Source organism: Lygodium microphyllum, chromosome 3 (genome assembly GCF_053477565.2).
Source record: "Lygodium microphyllum isolate KBCC chromosome 3, Lygodium_microphyllum_v1.1.10, whole genome shotgun sequence".
NCBI classification, from domain to species: domain Eukaryota; kingdom Viridiplantae; phylum Streptophyta; class Polypodiopsida; order Schizaeales; family Lygodiaceae; genus Lygodium; species Lygodium microphyllum.
In genome coordinates this window covers 184520661-184547815 of record NC_141137.1, presented here as the reverse complement: position 1 = coordinate 184547815, position 27155 = coordinate 184520661, and the positions used below count along the sequence as shown (strand labels likewise).

Here is a 27155-nt window from a genome sequence, read left to right as displayed (position 1 = left end):
CATTGATGGCTCTATTCTCCGCCTACAGGATGCTTTGTTCGTCCAAGCATAAAGAAGAATTTGCTCTCTATTTCTTCTTTGGCACGTTGTGGATTGCAGGTCACATTTGATGATGACAGATGCATGGTGAGAGACAAAGAACACATGACTTTGGTCTTGACATGCACTTTATGTCATGGGTTAAACGAGTTGGATGCTCTTTCAGTTGATCAGTCAGCGTGCTTGGCATCCACTCTTACTCCTGCTATGATACAGACAGAGTTATGGCATGCTAGGATGGGGCTTGTGAACTTTGGCAGCTTGATGCTCTTACAACGTATGCAAATGCTAGATGGATTATCTCTACTGGAGAGACCTCTTGAGCACTTGTGCGAAGGATGTATTTTGGGAAAAATGCATCATTTTTTATTTCCCAGTGATGTTGCTTTTAGAGCAACAGCTAGGTTGTAGTTAGTGCATTCAGATGTATGTGGCCCTATGCAGACAAAGTCATTGGGAGGATGTTACTATTTTGTGACTTTTATTGATGACTTTACTTGATTTTGCTGGGTCTACTCTTTGGTCAAAAAGTTAGAGGTATATGATGCATTCTTGACTTTTATTGCACTTGTTGAAAACCAGTTTGGTTGTAAAATTAAGACTCTCCGTTCGGATCGAGGGGGGGAATACATGTCCTCTATGCTGAATTCTTTTTTGAAGCAGAAGGGCATTGTCCATCAGTACACTATTGCTCATACTCCACAGCAGAATGGGGTTGCAGAGAGGAAGAATCGGTCACTCATAGAGATGATCTTGTTTCTAAAAAGGTATTTGTCAGTAGGCATGTACTATTTGATGAAAAATCAGAATTGTCCCTGGCTGGTTTAGACACATATCAGGTTGCTCGTGATGTATTTGAAGGGCTGCTGCCCATTACATTTGGTGATTCGGCTGGAGTTTCAGTAAGTGAACTCAATATTCAGCCGACTGCTCCTTTGGAAAATGCAGAAAATCAGCCATTGGCTGATCTGAATATTCAGCAAAGTGAAACTGAAATTCAGCAAGAGCTTATGCACAGTCAGGAGGCAAGACAAATGCCTAGATGGTATTTATAGACTATGAAAGATAGTCATCTGGATGCACCCATGGCTGGTCGTACTAGAAGGGAAGCTCGTATGCATGATATTGCACATACCATGGAGTTCGTTATGGCAGCAAGCACCCTTGATGATGAGGAGCCTGAATGTTTTGAGGATGCACAACAGAGTGTGCATTGGATGGCATCAATGAAAGCTGAATTGGATTCTATTACTAAGAATCAAACATGGGATTTGGTATCTTTGCCATTTGGGAAGAAAGCCATTGGAACAAAATGGGTCTACAAGCTGAAACGGAATGCAGATGTATCCATTGACAAATTCAAGGCAAGGCTTGTAGCCAAAGGCTATGCACAGAAGAAAGGCATAGACTATGAGGAGACATTTGCTCCTACTTCTCATATGATGACCATTAAGTCTATGGTTGCTTTGGCTGCTCATTATGGATGGATTGTGCATCAGTTGGATATTAAAACTGCATTTTTATACGGAAAACTTCATGAGATTGGTTTTGCAATTGAGGGCTTGGAACACTTGGTTTGCAAGTTGAAAAAAGCTTTGTATGGGTTGAAACAAGCTCTTAGAGCTTGGTATGCAAAGATAGATGCTTTTCTTGCTTAGCCAAGGGTTCATAAACAACTCATATGAGTCTACCCTTTACGTTTGTTAAGAGGGGGAATCCATGCTGATCATTTGTCTTTATGTTGATGATCTCTTGCTTATAGGGACACATGCTGATCAGATTTCAGCATTTAAACAAAATTTGCAGCAAACTTTTGACATGTCAGACTTGGGGCCTTTGCATTATTACTTGGGCATTTAGTTCATACATGATGCTAGAGGTATTGGGTTATCACAATCAAGATACATTGGTAAACTTCTTGAGAAGTTTGGCTTACAGGATTGCAAGCCAGTTTGTACACCAATGGAACTTGGACTAAAGCTGTCATTGCATGATGATAGTGATTTGTTTGATATACACACATATCCTCCAACAGTTGGATGTCTTATTTACTTATGCAACACTAGGCCAGACATACAATTTGCAGTTTCAGCCGTGAGAAGATATATGCATCAACCACGGCTATCACATTGGCAAGCTGTTAAGCGTGTCTTTCGTTACTTGTAGGGTACTAGATCTCTTGGATTGCTTTATGCCAAGGGGGGACCACTGTAGTTACATGCTTACAGTGATTCTGATTGGGCTAGTGATTATGATTCATGTCACTCCACTAGTGGCAATTGTTTTTTTCTTGGCTTGTCTTGCATATCTTGGCTTAGCAAGAAATAATCCACTGTTGCCACATCGTCATATGAAGCTGGCTACAAGGTAGCTTTCACTACCACAGTTGAATGAATATGGATTAGACGCTTGCTAGCTGATTTGGATGTATTTGTTACGGAGCCTACTCGTTTGTTCACTGACAGTTAGAGTGTCATTGCAGTGGCACGGAACCCAGTGTTTCATGCACGGACGAAACACATTGAGATACATTATCGCTTTGTCAGAGAGAGGCTACATGGAGGTGATATTAGCCTTGTCTATTGTCTTACCACTAGTAATGTGACAGACATCTTTACCAAAGCTATTTCTTGTGAAAAATTTGAAGCATTTCGCCTTGCTTTAAATTTGATCTCCTTTGTTGACGGATGATCCTTGTACTCTTGATCACTCTTCACTCCAGGGGGGTTTGTTGGGTATTTCACTCACGCCTCACTTACATCTACACTCACATAGGAGTGTCGGTGATCAGTAGGATATTGGGGCACTTTTACTCTTGATAGGAGAGGTTTTTTCCCCCAGACTTATGGTATTATTTCGTATATGCTTATGACACACACTTATGGGCACTTACCGTGTTCGGGTGTGAACACCCCCTACAATCCTAAGATTTAAGGGTTGTACCTTGTACTTTCAGCTTACTCTTTGAGTTTATTGCATTGGGTGTCGTGCTTTACTCTCTACAGTCTATTGTTTTCTGTGCTGAGCTTCGATCCTGTTGTCCTCTCTCATAATAAATGTGAGTTCACACAAGCTCTCAGCTAGCACACTTAAAAAGTATGACTCGTGAAAGAGACTTGGAGGAAGAGCAAATCTTTAGGGAGCTTTACTTAGAGCTCGAGGAGATAGATTGGCGGGTCTCTCGCACTTGTGCATGCCATCACTCTCGCACCGGTAGCGATGGAGCTTCCACTTCAGCATCCATCACTGTCTCTCACATAGAGCTTAGAGAGCTTGAGTATGATGACGAGGGCAATGTCGTTAGTGAGGGTGATTTTGTTGAGGAGGGTGATGGCTCCTCAAGCGATGACGAGGATACTTCCACCTTTAATGCCGAGAGTGATATGAGCACCTAGAGTAATCATATATCTTGATTCGGATTGAGCCATGGATGATGGCCTTTATCTCAATCCATTTTTATATACTTTTTGTGTGAGATTGCATATCTGGCTCATAATAAAGTTGGTTTTATTATTCATGCTACACTTTTGAGTCTCGAGTCTCGAGTCTTGTTTCAACACTCTTTTGCACTTACTTTTGACTTGAATTTCTAAGTTTATGTTTTAAGTTTTAAGTCCAAACATTAAGCACATACTTAAAATTATATGTATTTTTTCTTTCATCGGACGTAGGTCTAAGATTGATTAGTCGGATTAGTACTGTACTAGTATCGGATTGTACTAATCGGACGCCATCAAATGTGACAACCTTGGTGGTATCTAATGTTGTCATTGAGGAGATGGGAGAAAGAGATGTCGATTTGCTGGTTATATCTTTAGATCCACATGCTATGACATTGGAAGATATGTATATCACGAAAAGGGATGTGATAGATGCCTTGTTGTTTGCTCATGACGGTTTGTCACAATCGTGGATTGTTGATAGTGGTGTTTCATTTCATGTAACTTCATCTTTGGAGTGTTTTTTTTAAAATGTAGCAGGTAACCTTGGAAAAGTTTACCTAGGGAATTACCATGCAGGTGATATCGAAGGAGTGGGCACCATATACCTGGATCTTGAAAATGGCCAGGAATTAATTCTTCATGATGTTAGAGGTATGTACCTGGCATTAAGAAGAGCTTGCTTTCTGTTGGGCAGTTAGACAACAAGGGTTACTTCACTACCTTTGGTGGTCGAATGTGGAAGATACATAAAGGATCCATGCTTGTCACTAGAGACGGTTAAAAGGAAACTCTATATTATCCTCATTGCAAGGCGCTTCTTGGAAAGTTTACTACAGTTGCAAAAGTGCAGTCACACATGGAGCTATGGCACAGGTGTCTTGAATACATGAGCCAAAAGGGTTTACAGACACTTTCTTCACTTGGAAGAGTTGCTGTGAAACACTCAAAGCTTGACTTTTGTGATGAGTGTGTTTTGGAAAAACATGTCATAATCTTATGGAGCCTCTAGGAAGGTATGCATTTTGAATTTAGTCCATTCTGATGTATGTACCATGCTAATAAAAACTCATAGTGGTTTCTGTTATTTTGTGTCTTTTATTGATGACCACTCTAGGAAGCTATGGGTTTACTTGCTTAAGCAGAAACGTGAGGCATTGGACGCTTTATGCATTTGTTAGTACTCAAAAGGGTTTAAAACTAAAATGCATAAGAATAGACAATGGGGAAGAGTATGTATCTAAAGAATTTAATAAGTTTTGTGATGTAAATGGGATTAAACGGGAGATTACAACCCCTTATAATCCATCATCTAATGGTGTGGCTGAGCGAGTGAATCACACTTTATGTGAGAAGATTCGGTGCATGCTGTCCATGGCAAATTTTTGCAATCGTTTTGGGGAGAGGCACTTGAAAGTGGCATCCCTGAAGAGGTTTGGTTTGGCAAACTTGCTTCATATGACCACTTAAGGGTATTTGGTTGCAAATGCTATGTACATGCACCTGTTGATAGCAAAATCAAAATTGACATGAAATCCTTCAGAGGCATCTTCATGGGTTATGGAGATGAAGGTGAAATGGGTTATAGAGTTTAGGTTCCAAGCATGAAAATGTACTATGCAGCCGAGATGTGGTATTTAATAAATCAAAGCTGCTGAAATATGCTACATCTAGTGATTGAGACAAAAAGAAAGTGAAATTTAGCATGATCTGCCACTTGAATAGCCATCAACCATTGAAAATTCAGCTCCATTTGATGCTGCTTTTGATAATCAGTGTGTTATTTTTGAGCCAGATGAAAATGGGCAACAAAGGGATATTGAAAATCAGTTTGGGTATAAAAATCAGCATGTTGAAAATGAATTACAGCAGCCTCAGGTTATTGACATTCCTTTAGACATAGATCCATTGCCTGATAACATAGATCATTGGGTGAGAAGGTCTACACGCGTCAGGAGACCTATACAGAGGTTTGATCCCTCTTTGGACTGCATTTTACTCACAGATGAGGGCAAGCCTCTCACATATAAAGAGGCATTATCATGTGAGTTGAAGAAAAAGTGGGAGCTAGCTATGCATGAAGAAATGAAATCATTGTATCAGAATGATACTTGGGATTTGGTTCTATTGCCCAAAGATAGGAAAGCTATTCCTAACAAATGGGTCTATAAAATCAAGTGTGTGGATGGCAAACCCAAATACAAAGCTAGGCTTGTGGCTAAGGGTTATACATAGAAAGAGGAGAGTGACTTTTAGGAAGCCTTTTCACCTGTTATAAAAATGATCACTCTTCAGGTATTGTTTGCTATTGTAGCATCTATGGATCTTGAGCTTGATAAGATGGATGTTAGAACTGCATTCCTGCATGGCGATTTAAAAGAAGAGCTGCACATGAAACAACCGGAGGGCTTTGTTATGCCAGGAAAGGAGCGTTTGGTGTGCAGGTTTAAGAGAAGCTTGTGTGGTTTAAAACAAGCTCCTAGACAGTGGTATAAGAAATTTGATGCCTTCATACTCTCACATGGGTTTAAAAGAAGCAATGCAGATCACTGCTTATATGCAAAGAAGGCTGATGATGGAAGCCTTATTATCCTTGTGCTTTATGTGGATGATATGCTTATTGTTGGTAAGCATAAGAGCAAGGTTAATGCACTAAAAACAGAGCTGAATTCAGCCTTTTCAATGAAGGACTTGGGTGCAGCTGAACACATTTTGGGCATGCATGTGATGAGAGATAGAGAGCAACAACTCTTATGTCTCTCACAAGAAAAGTACATCAGCAAAGTACTTATTGTTTTTCTATGGTAGATGCTAAGCCACTTGGTGTCCATTACCACCATACCTTAAGCTTAGCAAAGAAGATTGCCCTAAAGATGATAAGTCAGCCAACTCTATGAAGGGTGTTCCTTATGCTTCAGCTTGTGGGTCACTCATCCATGCTATGGTTGCTACTAGACTTGACATTGCTCATGCAATGGGAGTTGTGAGCAGGCTTATGTCAAATCCTGGCAAAGCACATTGGGAGGTAGTGAAATGTATCTTCCGGTACCTTAAGGGCACACAAAGAAAATGTATTTGCTATGGAAAGGGTACGCTAGATCTGCAGGGATATTGTGATGTAGATATGGCAGATGACTTGGATACTTGCAAGTCTACTAGTGGGTACATATTTACCTTGATTGGTGGGGCATTTTCTTGGTGCTCTAGATTGCAAAAGATAGTAGCCCATTCTACCACTAAGGCTGAATATATTTCAGCCACGAAAGCTTCAAAAGAAGCTGTTTGGCTTGGTCGTTTGGTCAAGGATTTTGGGCTGCTCACCAAAACTTGGATGTGATAGTTAGAGTGCGATATGTTTGGCTAAGAATGCCATGTTTTATGCACGTACCAAACATATTTATGTGCGATATCTCTTTATCAGTGTGGATGAAGATCTAGTCACACCGACTAAGATCAAAACACAAGATAACCTTGTAGATGTTCTCGCTAAGAGTCTTGCAAAGGCTCAACACGAGTTTTGAATTCGACTTGTGGGAGTTGATTAAAGGTTCACTCAGGACCTTTAAGCGGGAGGTGGTTGGGTATAAAGGCCTTTCACTACACTTCCCATGTATATATTTACTTGTACATGTGACCGCATCCTTTTGGGTGTGAGTGTACCGTACCCTAAGAATAAATACGTTCTTTTATTCTTTGTGTGTACCACACTAGTACACACCCAACTAAAGTCTCTACTCTCTCTTTGCACTCTCTACTGTTGAACACACTCCATTCTCCCTGCGCACACCACATGGGCACTCTCGTTCCCCTTCACATTGCCTTCATATCACTCTTCTATGTTTTTCGTAATCTATTCATACTTCCTTCTTCCACTAACATTATGACATGGTATCATCCCCATAGCTGCAACAAACTTGCTTCTCTCATACTCCAGCCCTGAAACCTGCTGCCAAACTTTTGCTTGCTTTGCTGCACTCATCACCAGACTCCAGCCCTCCATCAGCTTCATCTACCTGTTGTTGCTGCCATCTTTAGGGGTTGCAGTTCATTGCTATTGATTTTTCTCAACTATCATGTCCCAGTGCCATCTGCCTCAGTCCTAGATTGCATTGCCAGGCCTAGTCGTCACTCCCTTGCTGGTTTCAGGCAGTCTGCAGCTCTGCTTAGGACCGATCATCCTGCATTTGCTCTCTCTCTTCTTGGCAGACATTCTTCCTCAGCTGGGGAGCTGCATTTACTGTTTTCAAGGTGCTGGTTTCTGCCTTCCAACTGATTGTGCTGCTGATAGTTGCATTTTCTGGTGTACATCCCCTCCATGCAGCTGAAGTCCTTGCGTTTCAGTGGTGGACAGCCATCCTGATGACCTGAAGTGTTCGCGTTTGCTGGACAGCCGTCTACCCCAGAATTGTCACTCTCCAAGACCTTACTGTTTTAGTTGAAGTAATCAAGATGAAACTTTGATTTTTGAATTTGCTTCTTAAAAATCACAATTTGACAGTTTTGAAGTTGAATTACCTATTTTTAGTGGGGTACATCCCTAAAAACCCCAAACGGACAAGTAATCTAAACCAACTTGTTTCCTTTAGTGCAAGGGATCTTGAACAGTGCCTATTCTAGCAGCATTGGACTATGTAAGGGCAGCATTCCAAGCCGCTTTATCTCTAGGTTTGACTCATGCTGCCGTGAGTGTTGCTGCCACCCTCTGGTGCTGCCCCCTTGATTCCATGGAGGATCACACACTTGTGTTGTGGTTATCAGCACTCTTCTGCATCCAGCTTCCATGGAGGATCACACACTTGTTGTGGTTATCAGCACTCTTCTGCATCCAGCTTCTATCGCTAGTCATCTCTCCATCATGGTACTACGTTTTTTGTTGCAGGTTGCTATTCCACATTGACATCACATGTGCAGCAGTCACCTACTCTCAGTTCTTCTATAGGTGGCTGTGTTTTGGCTGCCAACTGCTCCACACTCCATCAAAGGCTATCACCAGTCTATGCATTGGTACATTTGATTCTTGCAGCCCCAAATACTACTGCATTTCGAAATCTGGCCTGCTGTGCTGCTGCCCTCAGTTCTCTCTATGAGATTTTCTCTCAGGTCATTGGTGGTTTTGGTGCACTCGGGATGTGTTCTCAAAGGATGACACTCTTCAGCAATCTCCTTCAATCCACTCCCACGCGAGATCTCCACTTCTTGAGCTCCCTCCATCTATATCACATTCCTTTCATTCACTCCAGCATTTCATATTTTCTTCTTCTTTCTGTGAGAGTGTGCAACGGAAGGACACGAACATAGAGAGAAAAGAAGAAAGAGATAGCATGAAGAAGAAGGAAGAAATCTGCGCTGACTAAAGATGAATGCTGAATACAATAGTGTAGACTGATCAGTCCCTCCACGTAGTCCGAGGCATCAGTGAGGGCACCATATCAGGCTGAGAATGAGGATGACAACAGCACTGGAGAGGGAGGAGAATGTCGGAGACAGAGGAGTGAATCAACAACATGTAGAAGAAATGTATTTGCCAAGTAAGGAGGGTCAGCTATATATAGCTTTACATCCCAAAAACTGGCTGACGTGTTGTAATGGCCCCTAAATCTAGTTGACTTGCCTAAAATGGCATGTGACTGCAATAAATGCAGTCTAACTACACAGAAAAATATGAAAAATGATGACACGACATCTTGGGCAGGTAGGCATAGGAGGAAGGCTGGTTTCATGGTTCCATTGCCCAGACATCATCATTGGTGTGCAGCGGGCCGAAGGCACTTGATTGAAGGTCAGAAGTTTTGCTCAAGTGCTGAAATTGTGTTCAGTTTAGCATTTTTAGTAAGTATGTTAAACTTACACAGTGAGATGGAATCACAGTTGCCAAGGGTTTGTGAAATGGGAGGTATGAAATGGGTTTCATAGGTTTCATACGAGTTTCGTAAAATGTTAGAAACAAGTTTCATTCGAGATATTAAAAAGTATGAAAGTTTTATATACATATACTGTATGACTCATGTGACGTAGAAAAGACAAATTGATATCATTCGTTATTCTATACAATGTAAATGAACATTCAACATAGCATCAATATTTACATGCATCATGGTCCACTATCCATACCCAACATCAACTTTATTTGTGAAAGGAGCCATCAATATATTCAATCATAATGGATAATAACTCAAAACAAAACTCCTGCAATTAGTGTCAATATTCATGTTAATGTATTAAGTAAATCCATGATAAATGATGATTACAAAAGTCCCAATACATTTAGGGTATGACATTTATGAAAGTTGAAAATAGGTGTTTCATACGTTTATGACATGCCTAGGTATGAAATGAGTTTCCTAACCTTATGAAACGGGTTTCTTGGCAACTATGGATGGGAACGAGTAGTGATGATGTTAGAATTTGCTGATTCTATGGGCAGCGTCCAATGTAATTTGTGTGGTGTGGACACTTATCTTGTGTGATAAACCTGCACTCGTTACGCACTCAATATGGCACAAAAAGGTAACACGATATATGAGCTCAAGGTATACTCTTGTATTATTCAATCCAAAAAGCGGGACAACATAGACACATCCCAGGACTACACCCTCGTGACGCCGCACATAAGAGGGTTCACCACTGGGTATAGGGAATCACACGTAGAGTGGAAACAAGGCAGTGCTTTGAGTCACTACTACTCCCTATATAGGTGCATTCTGTAGCAACGACATGGTATAGCTACAAAGCCCTTACACTAAAGTGTCAATGTAAGTTGTACATACCTAGTGTCTTAGAAACTTAAAGTAGTGACACTAGGCCCTGGAGTAAAATAAACCTAACTCTAGTTAGTTGGTGGAAGGCTGGTTAGGTCAACCCTTGACCTAAACATAAGTTGTACTTTCACTCTATCTTTCATTCTAGCAAGTACACTCTTTTCTTTTTGCTTCAGCTCACTCTCTTGCTGTCATTGTCTCTCCTCTCTCTCTCCATAGCTGGCTGCCATTTTCCAACAGATGATGCATCTCATTTTGAAAATGCACATAATGAAGGGAAAAATGCAATGCCTAATCTAGGAATAGGCTTACAACATGGACAGCAAGGAGAAAATGTGGTTGTTGACTAAGAAGTGGGTCCTTCAAGGCCACAAGATGCTAATGATTAGCAAGGAGATGAAGAATAGGATGACCAGCTCAAGGCTCAGTTGAAGGCAACAATTGACATCTTTGTTTAATTGGCCAAAGATTCATAGTTTGAGAGATTTTTGAAATCTCCCAAAAAGGACAAGGGCAAGATGAAGATGTCATCTTCAAGGGCCTTTGGATAGCAAGAAGCACCCAAGGTTGGGGATGAGCAAAAGCAAATGGTATCGGTGGGATTGGATACCCAAATTCAAGATCATCTTGCTAGTGTCAATCCAATGGTTTTTGGACAGCCGGGCTTGTATGCATTGATGGGGCAGCCAAGGTACTTTGGTGGTGGCACAAATTTTTATGCTATGATGGTTTAGGGATTGCATACGGGAATGTATGGCACAACTCCTTATGGTATGTAACAACCAATGCATAGTGTATGCAAGCCCCGATGTATTTGGGTATGGCTAGTAATATGCATAACCCCATGTATGGCAGAATTGGCATGATGCCTAGGGCACAAAGTGGCGTGTTTGGTAATGCATTTGCACCCCTAGGTGCTTATGGGGCTCAGGGAATGAGTGCTGGTCATGCAAATGCTTCTCTTGGTATTGGTCATGATGCCAAATACAACAAATGCACCCTCTTGTAGAAGGTTAAGTATGCTCATTCAAAGGTCACAAGAGAAGCAAAAGAAGGCAGTTGATTGCCATAGATGTGCTTTGGAGTTTGTAGAGGGTGACTATGTGTTGCTGCATTTTGAAAAGTCAAGGCAAAAAACGATGAAAGGTAGAGAGAAAATGTATCCAAAACTAAGTATGAGACACTATAGGCCCTTTTAGGTGTTGTAGAGGATTATCAATGTTACTTATAGATTGGAATTGCCTCCACACTAGTGGATACACTATGCCTTTCATATCAGCTTGTTGAGGCCTTTTCATGGTAATGTGTCTAAGGATATATTTGCTGGAATTTAGCTAGAGGTTGAGGAGTTGGATGAGATTTTGGTATTGGAGCAAAATTTGGTACATAAAGAGAGAAAGATGAGAGGTACAATTTTCAGAAGGTATTTGGTGAAGTTTCAGAATTATTCACCAATGGATCCTTAGTGGATGGAATAGGATGACTTGGTAGACCATCCTCGGTTATTGCAGCTTTACCTCTAGGATTTTCAGTTAGAGCTGAGTTTGGATCAGACTTAGTAAGTTAAGCAGAGTAAGGGTCCAGAGGATTACCTGATGCTCAAGGGGGAGGTAGCACTTCCACTCCTCTAGTGATGGAAAACTCTTGTGTATAGTGGATCTCAGATGTATTCAATATGCATCTAGGTGTTGTGCTAATAGTATGTCTGCCATGAGGTCACTATTCAATGTACTAGTCGTTGTACTTGGTATGTAGATGGGTATGGTTTTCACTATAGCTCTGATTCTATACATTTGCAATCAATGTGCATCAGTTTGCATCAATCTATGACCATCAGAGATTGATTTTTGGTTGCTATTTTTCAACGGATGATCATTAGTTTTAAGTGATATTCAGCTGGTTTTATAGGTAGCAACATGTTTTATGAATGCTATGGATAGTTCAACCATGGTTTATGCTCATTTTATGCTTTGCTATGGTTGTTTGGCTAGAACAGTTCAAATATGCTTATGAGAAATGCATTCTATGGGTTTTTGGCCACAGTATTGGATTCTTTATTAGTGTTATGTTTTATATATGTTGGCTGAAAATTTTCAGCAAGTGTTAAACAATAGTGGCTAATGTTGTTTCGATGCCTTTTTGAAAATTTTGAGATTTGAAGGGGGAGGCCTGTCATGAGGATATGAAATTTTATTGTTTTGCCTGGCATTTGATCAAAAGTTAATTAAATGTGCAAATGTGACTTGAACATGTGAGGTGCACGTCAATTATTTTATAGTGTAAGACTCTGGACCTCGAGATATCAGTCGGTGCCAAATGTAAAAGTTATAATAAGCTATACTTGATTGGTATTAGGTGATACTTGGTGTCAGATTTGGGCCTAGACCAATTTATTGGCCACTCATGTCAGTGTGGTGACATTAGAGACTAGGCATTAATAAATTATTTAATGCCGGTCTAAGGGTCAATAACTACTTAGGGATACTTGGGAGACAAATTGGCCTAACCAATTTGATTACTGGCTAGTGAAATAAATTTTCTAATCATTAGAATAATTATTAGATTAATTTTCAAATTTAATATTCAAAAAATTAATTTAATAAGCTAGATAATGGTGGAAAATGGGATTAGAAGGGTGACACATGGCAGAACTTGTCCATGCAAGTGGGAAAGACGTTTTTGGGGGTTGGTGGAAGTCTATTCTAGCGATTGTGAGAGAGAAGGAGGTTGTTGGTGGAGAGGGAGAAGAGGTTGCTAAAATATTCTTTAGGATTGGAGACTTGCCCAGAAGTTGAAAATAGCTGTTTGAAGGCCTACAACAATAGGTGACAGCCCCAAAAGGGTTAACATAGGTAGATGACAGCAGTTGGAGATTGGTGACAATCCAAGGAGGAAGGTTGGTTTCAAATGGTCTCATCCTCAAACCATACATGTCAATTGGTGAAGACAATCCCAATGTCTAGTTGTTCAATGGCACAAATAGAAAGAAGATTAAACCCCCCAAAATTAAAACAAAAATGATTACATAAGCTAAAATACAGCCCCACCAATCTATTGATAGACTTGGTCACCAATATGGACCAATTCGCCTATATCCTAGATATCCTACAAACACTCTCTACATGGAGTCATATAGCTAGTGGCTCTACTATCCACCACTTACCTTTGAAGATGCCAAAGCCATCTCTTTCTCTGCATCACAAGCAATAACAAAAAGTTCTCTATGCAAGTGCCATGGAGGAAGAATAAACACTCTCTACATGGAGTCATATAGCTAGTGGCTCCACTATCCACCACTTACCTTTGAAGATGCCAAAGCCATCTCTTTCTCTGCATCACAAGCAATAACAAAAAGTTCTCTATGCAAGTGCCATGGAGGAAGAATCCTTTGCAATTGTGTCGAATGCCTTCACATCCTTAGAAGGATGTAAGTGGGATGCTTTTGTCAGAAGTGATGCAGCAATGGAAGCATAGACAAGTGCTGAAATAAAGTGTTGAACACAAGACAAAAGAGAAAGAAAACAAAAGAACACTGCATAGGAAGAGAACTCAGAGACATGCTTAGGAAATGAAATCCATATACCAAACACGAGAATGGCACGTACAATAGTGAGTCACTGGTTGCGTGGGCACTGGCATTGGCACTGGCTCCTCTCTCCAATAGGAAGACCACTTGAAGAATGATGATAATTGAATGAGAGGAAGAGCCATTGAATAAATAGGCCCAAAATATGCCAAATATGCCAGCTGGTTGGCTAACAACAAATGCCTAAATAAACACTAAAATGACCAAAACAAAAGAACATTGCAAAGGAAGAGAATTCAGAGATGCGTTTGGGAAACGATACCAAACACGAGAATATCGTGTACAACAGTGAGTCACTGGTTGTGTAGCACGGCACTGGCTCCTCTCTCCAACAGGAAGACTACTTGAAGAATGATCATAATTGAATGAGAGTAGGAGCCACTGAATAAATAGGCTCAAAATATGCCAAATATGGCAGCGGGTCGGCCAATAATAAATGCGTAAATAATTACTAAAATGACCACTATAAAATGCCTAAATTACCCAGTAATATTAGGCATAGCCCAGACTCACACATCAGCTGACTAGACTACTAACACCCTCTCTCAAATCATGGGTGATTTGATACAATACAATGATACAATGATAATCATATACAAAAAAGAACCACTAGAGTAGAACCATGGATACCCAAGTAGTGGGTGATTAAGCCACCACCAAGGTGCTTCGGAGAGAACCTGAGGTCAATGTCAATTGTACTAGCTTCTAAAAATAGAGAAGAGTCATAATAGATCTTAGTGTTTGTCAACAATGTCTCGCAGTAGAATACAAGACTACTATGTAAAAAATGCCTCTGAACATATGTGACCATGGATTCCCTACCTTTGGCCAAGACTATCGTGAGCTCAAGACTAAGAGCCAAGCTTGCTCTTTGTCAAATAAACAGTCCATAATGAATGTGGATGTCAATCCTAGCTCTAGGATTTAAACTTGCTAGACTTTGGTTGATGCATCAGGAATGTCCATCTCTGGAACCTGTGCACTTGTATACTTGTATAGATGAGGCATGGCTACCCCATCTCACCACCCTCTCACACTCCCTCTTTGGCTCTAGAGAGTTGTGAGGGATGACCACATCACGTGGACTAGAAAGCAGTTGAGGAAGGGGCAATCAAGCCCTTCCTGCAGTTTGAAGAAGTGGGTCTCATCTGCGCCATAGACTTTGCCTTGGTCGGAGATCAAAATTGGAGTTTGAGGAAGACGACGAGGCGTTGGAGGAGGCCGTGTCCCGCTTCTTCTTCTTCCGTGAGACTGCTAACTCCTTGCCGTCCTTCCGCAAGTGACCCTTCTTACCATAGTGATAACACTGGGCCTTGGACTTCTTCTTCCTGTCACCCCTCTCTAAAGCTGTAAAGGCCTTACTGGAACCGCCATAATGAGATGAGAGCCTCCCCTGTAAATGTAAATATGTCTCATGCTCAAGTAGCATTGAGGACATATGTGTAAAGCTCATAGGTGTAGAGGATGTCTGCATTCTAAAAGCATTCGCCACTCCATCAAACTCAAGGGGTAGCTTGTAGAGCACCGTGCGCACTAGATGTGCCTGTGGGAGGACAGATTGCATGTGTCAAAGTTGGTTTTGTACCTGTGTAATATGGAGGAAAAATGATTGAATGGTGTCCTTGGACTCAAACTTCATTTGCTAAAGCTATCCATAAAGGATCATAGCATGCATGGCGGAAGGTGCCTTGTACAACATCTAAAGCTTCGACCATATTTCTGGTGATGTCCTATAGGAGGTGATTGCTGGTAGAACTTCCTTAGAAATACACCGAAGCAGTGCAGAATACGCACATGCATTGCTCGAATCCCATGTAAGCACAGCTCCTCATGGTTGCTCTCATCAAAATCGTCGGGAAGAGGAAAAGGACACTAAGACTGAGGAATAGCTCCACATACGAAGTACCAAATCCGCTTCTGCACAAATCAAGCTTTCATCACAGCACTCCATGTAAGATAGTCAGGTCCATGTAACTTACCATTTGTAGAAGTGCACAGAGGAGCCATCTGGAGAGGAGAAGAAGAGAAGATAGAGGATAGAGGGTATACAAAGAGGGAATACAGCCAAACCAATAGTAAAGACTTCACAAAATGAGAGTTCATATGCAGTGTAACAAAAAATCTGATAAAAAATGAAAGCCAATGGTTGCAAAATGAAGAACTAGTCAAAAAGTGCCAAAAACAGTAAAAACGGCATGTATAAGCAGTTGCCCAGCCATGGTTAAGGGTAGAAAACCAAAAACGCAGGCTGGTGGAGCATTAAATGCAGCAAATTGATGATTGCAGGTTGAAATCCAAGCACAAACTGAAAACGCAGGTTGCTGGTCTGAAAAACGCAGGCCTGATCTGCAAGGGGAAGAAAGACCTATAATCGGCAAAAAAATCACAGCAAGAACCTAGATCTTGCAATCTGATACCATGTCAGAGGTGGTTCAGCAATGGAAGCATAGACAAGTGCTGAAATAAACTGCTGAACACAAGACAGAAGAGAAAGAAAACAAAATAACAAAAGAATAGTGTAAAGGAAGAGAACTCAGAGATGTGCTCGGGAAATGGAATCCATATACCAAACATAAGAATGACGCGCACAACAGTGAATCATTGGCTGTGGGGGCATTGGCATTGGCTCCTTTCTCCAACAGGAAGACCACTTGAAGAATGATGAATAATTAAATGAGAGGAGGGGGAGCCACTGAATAAATAAGCCCAAAATATGCGAAGTATGGCAGCTGGTTGGCCAGCAATTAATGCCAATCGGCTAGCAATAAATGCCTAAATAATCACTAAAATGACCACTATAAAATTCCTAAATTACCTAGTAATATCAAGCATAGCCTAGGCTCACACATGAGCTGACTAGACTGCTAACAGCTTTTGCCAACATTGATCCTTTGTAAAAGTACCCCTTCTACAACCTTGGAAGATCCATCCATCCTTTTTCTTACCCTTTCTGTCCTCTTCTTTGTTCCTTTTTTGTTTCCCTCCCCCACTAGAATCCATAGTGAAGGCCTTGATGATTGCTTCCAATCCACCAGTGGTCTTTGTATGCTAAAGCTCTTGCTCAAGCACTAAAGCAACCAACCCCTTCCAGGTCAAGTCTCACGTGCCTGTGAAATAAGCAAAAACTAGAGTAAACAATGTCATCTAGGGAGGGGAAGATGGGTAAGCAATGTGACTACCAAATCCCTAGAATCTACCACTCATCCATAGGAAGCCAAGTTCCAACTTACTGAATCTACTCCATCTTGTTGATGTAAGGTTCTTCAACTTGGTCCACATCTATGCTATAGCAAGCAACTCGTTCACATGAACTGATACACAACAAATACAATTAAGGAAGAAGGATGTCAAAGCTCCAGCTGATGCTGTCCCACAAATCAGCCATATCTTGTGAATCCAATGAGACATCTAAGAAGAGGTGTCACAAAATTAATGTTACCATGGATGAAAAGGTTCTATTTTGGAATGACACCTTTCAGCTGTCAAATGAGGGAAAAGTGAATGTTTGGCCAAACCACCAAAATGATTTGACAGGTTAATTGCCTCCACCAGTGTTACAATTTACAACATATAACATACTACAGGAACAGAGTATGGGAATCTTGGTCTGTTTAGTTTGATCAACTCAAACTTCTCAAGTTCCTCAGCCTTCAATGTGTACTATGGAAGATTTGCTAGTTTTGTCCCTTTATGTCTGGCATTCCTATTGAATGCTGCAAATTAACTACTAGCCCTGAGGGTGAAAGATTCAGGCATGACCTCTCAGAGTTGGAAGAGGAGGCTGAGGCTCCAGTACTGAAACATATTAACCCCTAGTGGCTAAACCAAAATGAATAGTTTCAATCTATTTCAGGGACTGAAACAGAACGTTCAAAAATCGTAAGCATTTATGCTTTCACCCAGCTGAGTGACCATGCAACCAAGGAACCTCGTTTAATGATAACCATGATAAAATGTGCAGCAGGTTAGCTGAGATTTACTGTTGGCCTCTGTATATCCTGTTCTCCATATGTGCCTGTTGTGCTTCAAGGCCTTGGGCCTTGCATACTGGTAGGTTGAATGTTGAATATCCTGATGGACCACATATCTCTGCCTATGTCAACACATAACGTGTCTTGTTAGACTCTCTTTTGATTGTTGTTGTTGGGAAGTTGCCATTACAAAACAAGTCTTTATAAACAAACAAGTCTCTAAAAGTGGAAATGGTTGTTCTTGAATTATACATATTTGATTTATACTGCTGTTTGGTAGATTGTTTTCACAATATCCTACAAGTGTGGAAAGTTAATGTGGAAAAATCTCACAAATAGTGTCTGGATTTCAGGAATCATAGCTCGGGATGGAATTTTAGGGTTGTATAGAGGTTTTGTTCCAAATGCATTAAAGAATCTTCCTAACAGCAGGTCTCTCTCTCTCTCTCTCTCTCTCTGTGTGCGCGCGCGCATGCAAGTGTGTTATGCATATGCCCTTCTTTAAGACTAAAACCAGACATTTTTTTTCTTTTTCTAAACATTGATGTTTAGAAAATGAATTCCTCACTTTTGAAACATATCGAATCGTTTGCTGATGGCAGTATCCGCTTGACAACTTTTGATGCTGCGAAGAGGTTGATCAGCAGTAGTCAGGAAGAGTTCCAAAGGCTCGTGCAATTGAGACAAGAGCAGATGCCCAAGGCTCAGTTGTAGGTTCTCATGCGGTGAATCTAACACACTAGTGAAAGAATTTGATCAAGTCATTTGTGAAAAATTCTGGGGCTGCTTTTCTGTAAGTGGTTAGAGCTCATGGTGGCATGGATTTTGGATGACAATACTGAAGGTCAAGGCTCACAGCTCTAATTGTAATTGTAAGCTAATGGCATAATTGATATTTTAACTGTGTCATTCCAACAGAGCTGGCCAAAAGAGGTTTTTGTTCCAAGTTTAACCGCAAGGTGGTTGTATGCTACTGAAGTCCCACTTACTGATTTGTTCTAACTTATTGTGCAACGGAAAAATGTATATGGGTGGTGACGAATCCACCTTGGTGCTATTTGACAAAGGTACTGTGCTGTGTACTTGGATTATGATCAAGACTGCAGTGCTTCAAAATTGCCTTGTGAAGGGCTCCCATGAAAAGGCATAAATATTTTACAGGCAGTGTTGTACTTGGTGCATCATGATGAATGTTGTGCCAAATTTTGTTGCTAGGTTACTCCATTTGTTGTGGTCAATAATGAAATCATTGCTGGAATCATTATTGTGCTCTCTCAAATGATGTTTTCGGGAGCAGTGTAATGCCTTTTGAGCATTTGTGTTTCACTTATCACTATGCAGGCTGCAAAATTATATTTTCATTGATATTATAGATAGTGCAGGATCAGAGACAAAACGAGGTTGCTTCTCTCAAGAGGGTCTACTGTTAATAGCCATAGTTGGTTACAACTGATTGCCATGTGGCACAACTGTTTGGGCACTGCCCATCACACTGGACCATACACAGTTCACCAACTCCCTTAAGGGAAAAATATGGACATATAACCCAAGGATATGGCTGGACTAACATTACTGGAACAACCAAGATTTTGGACTACAACTCCGATGCCTCATGATCGAAAACTGAAATTCTAACCTGAGGACTCTATGGTGTCTTCCTGGATTTGGGACTCTGTGGAGTAGTGGGTAGCTGTTTTTTCTTTGCAGGCTGGAGTGTCAAGGACTGGTGTTGGACAAGGGGGACTTTGGGGCTTCCTTTTTGTGACATTCATCAATCCAAAGGGGTCTGTTGCATGTGGAATTTGGTTCTTTATTTGATGAGGTCAACACAAGGCATGAGTAGTTCTTGCAGCATCTGAAGGAATTTCAGTGCTTTTGAGTGTGAACTTTGGTTTGCCCAAATCTGCAGATCTGATAAGCTGCTGCTGAATAAAAGTGCTAGATAAGCTAAAGCAAATGCTTCTTGCAAGTGAAATGACCAGCATGTACAAAATCAACAAGTGTATTGTTTATGAACGAGCTTCTACCAAATCCCTAAGCAATAAAGTGCAAAATATTACCATCGAAAATCAACCTGTGTTTGATCTAATGTTGAGCAGCTCCAATAAATTTTTTAGAAGGATGATTATGTGAAGAAAGCTAAGACTGCTCTGAGAGCATGTGAAACAGTAGGGTTTGTAGCAGAGACAACAAAATGTACAACAAACAGAGACAATGAATGGAACTCCAACATCAGAGAATGAACGGAATGATGAATAATTTACACTGATTATAAAGTTGGGGGTCTCAGGCTTGTGTCTCTCTCGGACTGGGCTTTGAGGCATGAACATAGGGGTCTCTGATGATGGTGTGGATTGAGATGAATGCACTGTCCTGGCTAACCAAGGCAGCGGCATCTGTGGAAGGAAGATGCTCTGTGGAGGGAGTGTAATGCAGTCCTCTGGGCAAGGGTATGTTGAAGAAGATACTAGATGAAGGTAGTAGTGAAGGGAGCGAAAAGCAGTCCTTTGTAGCTGTAGGTGATGGCAACAATAACTCCAGGGGCATTAGATAAAAAATTCAAATGTGTAGCATTTTGGGATGAGTTAGGGAAGCAACCTCTGGTGTTGCTGGCAGCCAGCACGATCAGCTGCAACAATATGCAATCTCAGCTGGTGTGGAAGCATGGGTGTCTGCATAAATAGTCTGCAGAGTGGATAACATTTAAAATGCAGATAGCATCCTTTTGTGGATGAAGATGACTGTTGAAAACAGGACAGGAATGGCTCTGCAACCAGGCACCAGCCTGTAGGTGTCCAGCAGGTGAAAAAGGCAACAGAACAAGTGATGATGATTATTGCAGCCTATGACATGGGCGGTGAGAGGTAAAACACAAGCGGGCAGCAGGTCAACAGATATAGGCAGCTGCTGGGTGACGGCCAATCAATGGGGGTGATAGCTCCAAAATGCTCTGAATGTGCAGCAGCAGCTTCATGTGTGACATCCACCAGGTGCCAGCAGGAGGAAGGGAACAACGCTTGGAGAAGAAAGAAGAAGAAGAAAGAAAGAAAGAAAGTTATATTAACGTCTACAACAGGTCAAGTTGGCCTATGAGACCAAAATGTTGCATACAAATGTCTGGGAGATTTCAAAAGTCCCAGTGAAGCTAACATTTATGCTATGTTGAACTAAATTGAGTAGGTACAAAATGATATCTGGACTAGATACAATCTAGAGGTACTCCCAGTGCGGTGTGGAACTGCTCCTGGGGTGTTCATCCTAAGATGTCCCGCATGGGTCGGTCTAGCATGGAGAGGCTAAAGTGGCGGGGCAGGGCCCTCTGATGGCGGCGTAGTATCCCTTGTATCTTCGACCAGTGTCTTCTGCGGGAATGGGGGCCGGCGGGGCGTGGTCGCCGGGCTTTACCTCTCGTCGTGGCTATTTCTAAGGTGGTCCCCGGGGGCCGGGAGGCCGGCTGGGCTGGTGGGGCCTCGGTGGTGGGGAGGGTAGCTGGTATTTGGTAGAAGTCGTTGAGTGTGCGTTGGTTGGTGGCTCCTTGTCTTTGCTCCGTGGTTCGTAGGAGGTGGTCTCAGTGGCGTCGTATTTCCAGTAGAAAGAGCCCCAGGCATCTCTGGTCTTTGAATTCCATCACCTTGGAGAGTGGTCCGAATCCTTCGCTGAATAGGCAGTGGAAGCGTCCCCGGATTTCGTAGTACACTGGGCATCTACAGATATAGTGTTCCTCTGTCTCTGGCTCGAGATGACAGAGCTGACAGATTCGGTCTTCTGGGGGGAGGGGGTTGGCCCCGTATTTGCCCGTTTCGACCTGTAGTTGGTGTGAGGACGTGCGGATCTGTCCGATGGCACTTCTGACCCCGTGAGACAAGTGTGTCCATGCAGCTTGGGCGGGTGATGAAGCCGTCCGGAGAGATATGCAGGAAGTGTTCTCGGTAGAAAGCCTTCTTGATTCCTAGTTCCGATGTGGGGGTCACCCATATCCTGGTGGTGTTTGTCTGGATGATATCCATTCTGGTGATGCGATTTACCTCCTCTCGGCTGAGCTCCAAGTGTGGGCAGTCTAGGCTGTATTGTAGTGGGGGGAGGTGGTCCATGTGCAGGCCATGGAGCCGTAGCTAGGTCTCTGTTCGGGCGTACCAGCACTCAGTGTCCCCTTGTGTTGCTAGCTGTTTGGATGACTTCAGGGCGAGTCTGGGGTACCGGTGCTGGGGCAGGTCCCATATTCGGCGCAAGGTCACGGTCTGGAAGAGGGCCTCAGCCACGAGGGGCGGTGCCCCCAGCTCTGCGCGGATGATCTCGTGTGGTACGGAGGGCTTGCTTCGGATCATCCGTGAGATCATAAGTACTAGGGGTCTCTCCATCTGGTCCCATCCCTCATAGGTGGCCTCCTCCTTAGGCAGTGGCTGATCGTGTAGGGCCCTCCGCGTGTGGTAGAGATTGGACCCCCATATGGGAGTCCCGTACAGGAGGGTTGGTGTGACCAAGGTGTCAAAAAGCCAGAGTTTTGTCCGGGGTTCGTGGAACTGTATGCAGGCACATTGGTTCTCCATTGACCCGAGGGTTGCATAGCCTCGGGTTAGTCTATCTTCTGCGGCTTTTCTCAGGGTAAATCTCGGTCCAGAGAATGTAATCCCTAGATAGACGTATCTTTGGACCACGTCCACGGTTTCTCCACCGTATGTGAAGGGGGGTACCGACCGACGGAGGCATTGGGTTGACGTGTTGAACACCATGACCTTGGTTTTCCCGAGGTTCATAGTTAGGTCTTTGTCTTGGCAGAAGGCCTGTAGTGCGTCCAGTTGGCGCTGTAGCCCTTCGGGTGTGCTGGCGATGAGGACTATGTCGTCCGCATATAGTAAGATAGGTATCAGTGTCCCTCCCAGGCTCGATCCCACCTGGCCCAATTTATCTATGTACTTTGAGATCTCATCAATGTAGAGGCCAAATAGAGTGGGCGAGAGTGGGCATCCCTACTTGACTCCGATGGTGCTGGTGATCTCCTTTGACAGCCCTCCCGGTGCCCGAACTCGGCCCGTTACCGATTCGTATAGTGTTAGTATCCCCCATCGTATTTCGGTTGGTACCTCCAGTTCCTGTAGTCTCTGCGTGAGCCTTGCTCGTGGGACTGTGTCAAAGGCCTTGCGGAAGTCCACGAAGCAGCAGTACACCCGTCTTCCATGCGCTCTGTCCTCCTCTATGATGGCTCTCAGTGTGAGGATATGGTCAAGGGTGCAGAACCCCCTCCTAAACCCTGCTTGTCCCGCTACTCGGTGTTGGTGTTGCTCTGCCCACTTGTTTAGCTCGTGTTCCAGTATGGATCCATAGAGCTTGGCTAGTATATGGCCAACCATGAGTGTTCGGTAGTTCGTGGGAACCATGGGGTCTCCGGCCTTCAGGATAGGTATTATGGTGTTGGCTGACCAACTGGCTGGGAAGCCTTCGCATGGGGCTCTGTTGAACATGTGTGCTAGGAGAGGTGCCAGTATGTCTCTAGCATGGGTCAAATGCTCTGCTACCAAGCCTTCGTGGTCTTGGGCACGGCCATTTTGGAGTCTGTCAATGGCGTCCCGAACCCGCCCCGTGCTGAAGAATGTGGATGATCCGGGTCTGCTCCCTGGGGGCCGGGGTAGCTGGGGCTGCTTGGGTACTTGGTATAGTGAGGTTGCATATGCGTGCCAAGTGTCCGGGGAGGTGATGGGCGTTTGGGCTCGGGGTTTCTGAAACGCCTTCCATGCCTCTTTGCTGTCCTGCCCTAAGAATAGCTGGTAGAATTCGTGTTCCACTTTGGAGAGGTAGGCTCGTTTCTTCCGTCGCACTAGGCGACGGAAGATCAAGCGTGCCTGTTTATGCGTGTGTACTCCCCGTGCTTCGTCATGTTGAAGATGGAGCCGGGTTTCCCTGCATTCTGCATCGTACCAGCTATTCTGTGGGACATTCTTGTTCGGAGGGGTGGGGTGGGGGGGGGGGATGTGTGGGGGAAGTATCCGGCAGCTGAGGTGTGTAGTGTGCCCGCCAACTGTGCTGTGACCTCCTCCAGGGGTGCGTGGGGGTTCATTTCTTGCAGGCTCCAATAGAGATGGTCGGAGTATGTGCTCGCAGTTAACCTGGTAAAGTGGTACCTGGGGAATCTTGCGGCTTGCTTGCTGGGGGGGTTAGGTCATACCTGCAGGTTATGTCAAATTGTAGGTATGCATGGTCGGCAGCCACTGCGAGTGGGCGAGGTGATATTTTAAGGGACTGGACGTCGGGGATAAGTGATAGAGGGCCGAGGATATAGTCCACTGTGCTTGCTCCCAGTTTCTGTGTGGGTGCTCCATGTGCCCCCCGTCCGCTGCAATTGGCCGCGTGCCTGTGTGGGAAGCATGTGAGGGCATCCGACCCGGGCCATTTGTCGAGGCCGTTGAGGATGGCCAATCCGTGTGCCCCCCCTAACGCCAGTAGGTGTTCGCCATATTCGGTGCACTCAGCTGTGTCCTGTGACGCCCGGTTGAGTCCTATCTCCTTCGGTGCAATCTCTTTGTACATGTGGTCTTCGCTCTCGAAGAAGGGGGTCTGCCTTTGTGCTGTGCGTGCGTTGAAGTCTCCAGCCAACATGACATTCCCCAGGCTGGAGTAGTGCATGATATCTTCGTACAGTGGTAGGTATGGTGACTCGCCCTTCTGTGGTGCGTATGGGGGGTGTGCTGGTGGGAAATAGCACACCGCCATGTATATGTCTCGGGGGCGATCTGTGTGTATCCGGATCCACATGAACCGGGCTTCCTCATCTTTCCGCATGACCTGCACCATGGGCTGTAGCTCCTCCTTGTATAACACAGCCACCCCTCCGGACCCTCGGGTCCCTCCTTTTGTTCGGGCTCTAGGGCGGCATGCCGTCTCCCATCTATATCCCCTCACTTCTGGTAAGTAGGTGCCTGGGCTTTGGTGGGTTTCTGTGTAAAGGACGATGTCCTTGCCAGTGAAGGTCTCCTGGAATAATCCTGCATCTGTCTTCATAGCTCCGTTGCAGTTCCACACTACAAAACTCAGGTGGGTCTCATAGGCCGCGCCCCGTCATTGGCGCTTGTCTGTGATGATGACCTGACCATCTCTGTATACTACCCATTTTCCCGCTTTGCGAGCCTCCAGGATCTGTGGCATGCATTCTTTATGGTGTGCCACCTGTGCGGGTGTGAGATCATCCTCCAGGTAGACTTTTTCCCCTTTTAGAGCTGTTCTTTTAGAGAGTAAGGCTCGTCTGGATTCTAAGTTGGCAAATTTGAGGATAAGAGGCCTTCCCTTGGTGAGGTCTTTCCCTACACGCCATGCATTCTCCACTATTTGAGGGTCCTCTACTCCCAACTTTCCACATATCTGTTGGGCATCTGCCAGGGGGCTATCCCCTTCCTTCCATCCGACCACCCAGATGTGGAGCGCTCTAAGCTTTCTTTTTTTCTCCTCCTCCAGTGCTGCATTCACAAACTCCTCCTTCTTTGTTGGCGATTTCTTGGCTACCTCAATCCATTTGGAGTTCTCGGCCACTTCGGCTTGTGCTTGTTTCACTATATTTGCCCACGTGTTGAGCTCCTTTGTTACTTGTGTCTTTCTTTGTTGGCGATTTCTTGGCTACCTCAATCCATTTGGAGTTCTCGGCCACTTCGGCTTGTGCTTGTTTCACTATATTTGCCCACGTGTTGAGCTCCTTTGTTACTTGTGTCTTCAGCTCGTTGATCTCGGATTGCACCTTGGTGGGCATTGTTTCGGTGATTTCTCCTTCCTCCTTCTTGAGTAGGTCTTGCTGGTTTCTATATTCATCGAGCTCGTGCCTCAGTTCTTCAATCACCCTGTTTCTCTCCTGGAGGGACGTTTCAATGTCCACCTTCCAGGAGGTGAAGTGTGATGTGATCTCGGTGTAGATTTCGTTCTTCCATTCTTGCACTTTCGTGCTTATTTCCTCCCTGATTTGGTGTGCAGTTTCCGCGCACATTGCTGCCATGATTTCCTTGATGTTGCTGATGTCTTGGTCGTGCGCCTTGCATACATCTCGGAGGGCCTCCATGCCTCTCCTTGTGTGGTAGTCTGTCACCTTGTCAATGCTGCTCCAAATAGCTGAGTATTTCTCATTCTTCTCCCCCCTTGTGCGGCTGCTTGGTGACGGGGATGTCTTGTTCGAGCCCATCCCTTCCTTACGGTTCCGGGGGCTGATCTCAGAGGAGGGAGAGAGAGATGGTCCGCGTCGCCTGTACGTAGCTGAAGTGGTGAGACGAAGCTGATTGCAGGTCAACGAGGTGAGAACGAGCGGATTGTAGGACGTTATCAGTGGACTCGGAGACGGTGCGGCGAAGCTCCTCAGCCTACAGTGTAGGAGAACCAGGGATAAGCGATGTCTGCCACCGATGGGGATGGAGCCGAGGAGACTCGGATGAGGGACGGACGGACGGCGAGAGAGTGAACGGGGCGGGAGAGACTCGGACGAGGGGCGGGCGGACGGACGGACAGTGAGAGACGAGGGGCGGATGGACGGCGAGAGACGAGGGGCGGACGGCGGGAGAAACGAGTGGATGAGGGAAATGAAACTGAGAGGGAGTGGAGTGTGGAATGCCCACAACTTGCTCTTTTGATCAAGTGCCAACAGAAGCCCCCTGAGGATATACATCCCAGGCTAGACACCACTTGACGGAGAGTTTTCAAGTGCTGATGTGGGCAATGCTTGTAGACTATATTTTGCTGTAGTTGGCCCTATTGTGAAGCCTCCATGTGCGAGAAGCTGAATGAAGTAAGACGCTTTAGCCATCCCATGAGCTTTGACAGAAGACCTGACAAAAAGCATTCATGATGATGTGCTCCGCCCAAGGTCTGCTGCATGAGGGTGCCTAGCCCATCGCCTGCATCAGAACATGTCTGCCAATCCTAGTTGTATAGGCCAAGAAGCATTACATTGTCTTGGTGAGTTCTTTGTCAATAACTAGCCTACCACCTGCCTATGAAGGTGCTAGGGAGGGGGGCACTATCCAATCTGCCTGCCCCCTATAGGGGAACGCCCATCGATGAGACTTAAGTATCCCACACCTCTCCAGGTTGCATATGTTCTTTGATGGGAGAATCTAGTGACTCTTGTGGGATCTCTGCATCAATCTCGCTCCTCTTGGCTGCTACCCCCTTCTAACATCCTGCTGCTTGCTGTAGAATCTCTTGATCTGCCATCTTGTAAACATTTTGCCACACCCTGCTAGTGTGGGTAGGGTCAACCTCCTAGCCAACTTATTGGATGTGAGGGTGCTCTCCTAGCTATAACCTGTTACAGTCTGGAACTTAAGGATTCTAGACAATAGGCTGATGGTCAATCTCCATAACCTGTCACAGTCTGGAACTTAAGGATTCTAGA

The 27155-nt window shown here is 44.1% G+C and overlaps 1 protein-coding gene and 1 pseudogene across 2 annotated transcripts in view; one reads left to right on the top strand and one right to left on the bottom strand.

Annotated features, from left to right (window-relative positions):
* The window catches only part of LOC148039287 (thylakoid ADP,ATP carrier protein, chloroplastic-like), a 37439-nt gene extending 18386 nt beyond the window's left edge, over positions 1–19053 (top strand). For both annotated transcript variants that reach the window (XM_087675180.1, XM_087675181.1), the window contains 2 exons: positions 18151–18226; positions 18397–19053. In XM_087675180.1, coding sequence (XP_087531306.1) covers positions 18151–18226; positions 18397–18508 — 188 coding nt within the window. In that variant the 3' untranslated portion in view covers positions 18509–19053. The remainder of the gene's footprint in view (positions 1–18150; positions 18227–18396) is intronic.
* Positions 19054–20379: 1326 nt separating this feature from the next.
* Positions 20380–24787, bottom strand: LOC148039286 (uncharacterized; annotated as a pseudogene).
* Between the last annotated feature and the right edge of the window lie 2368 nt (positions 24788–27155).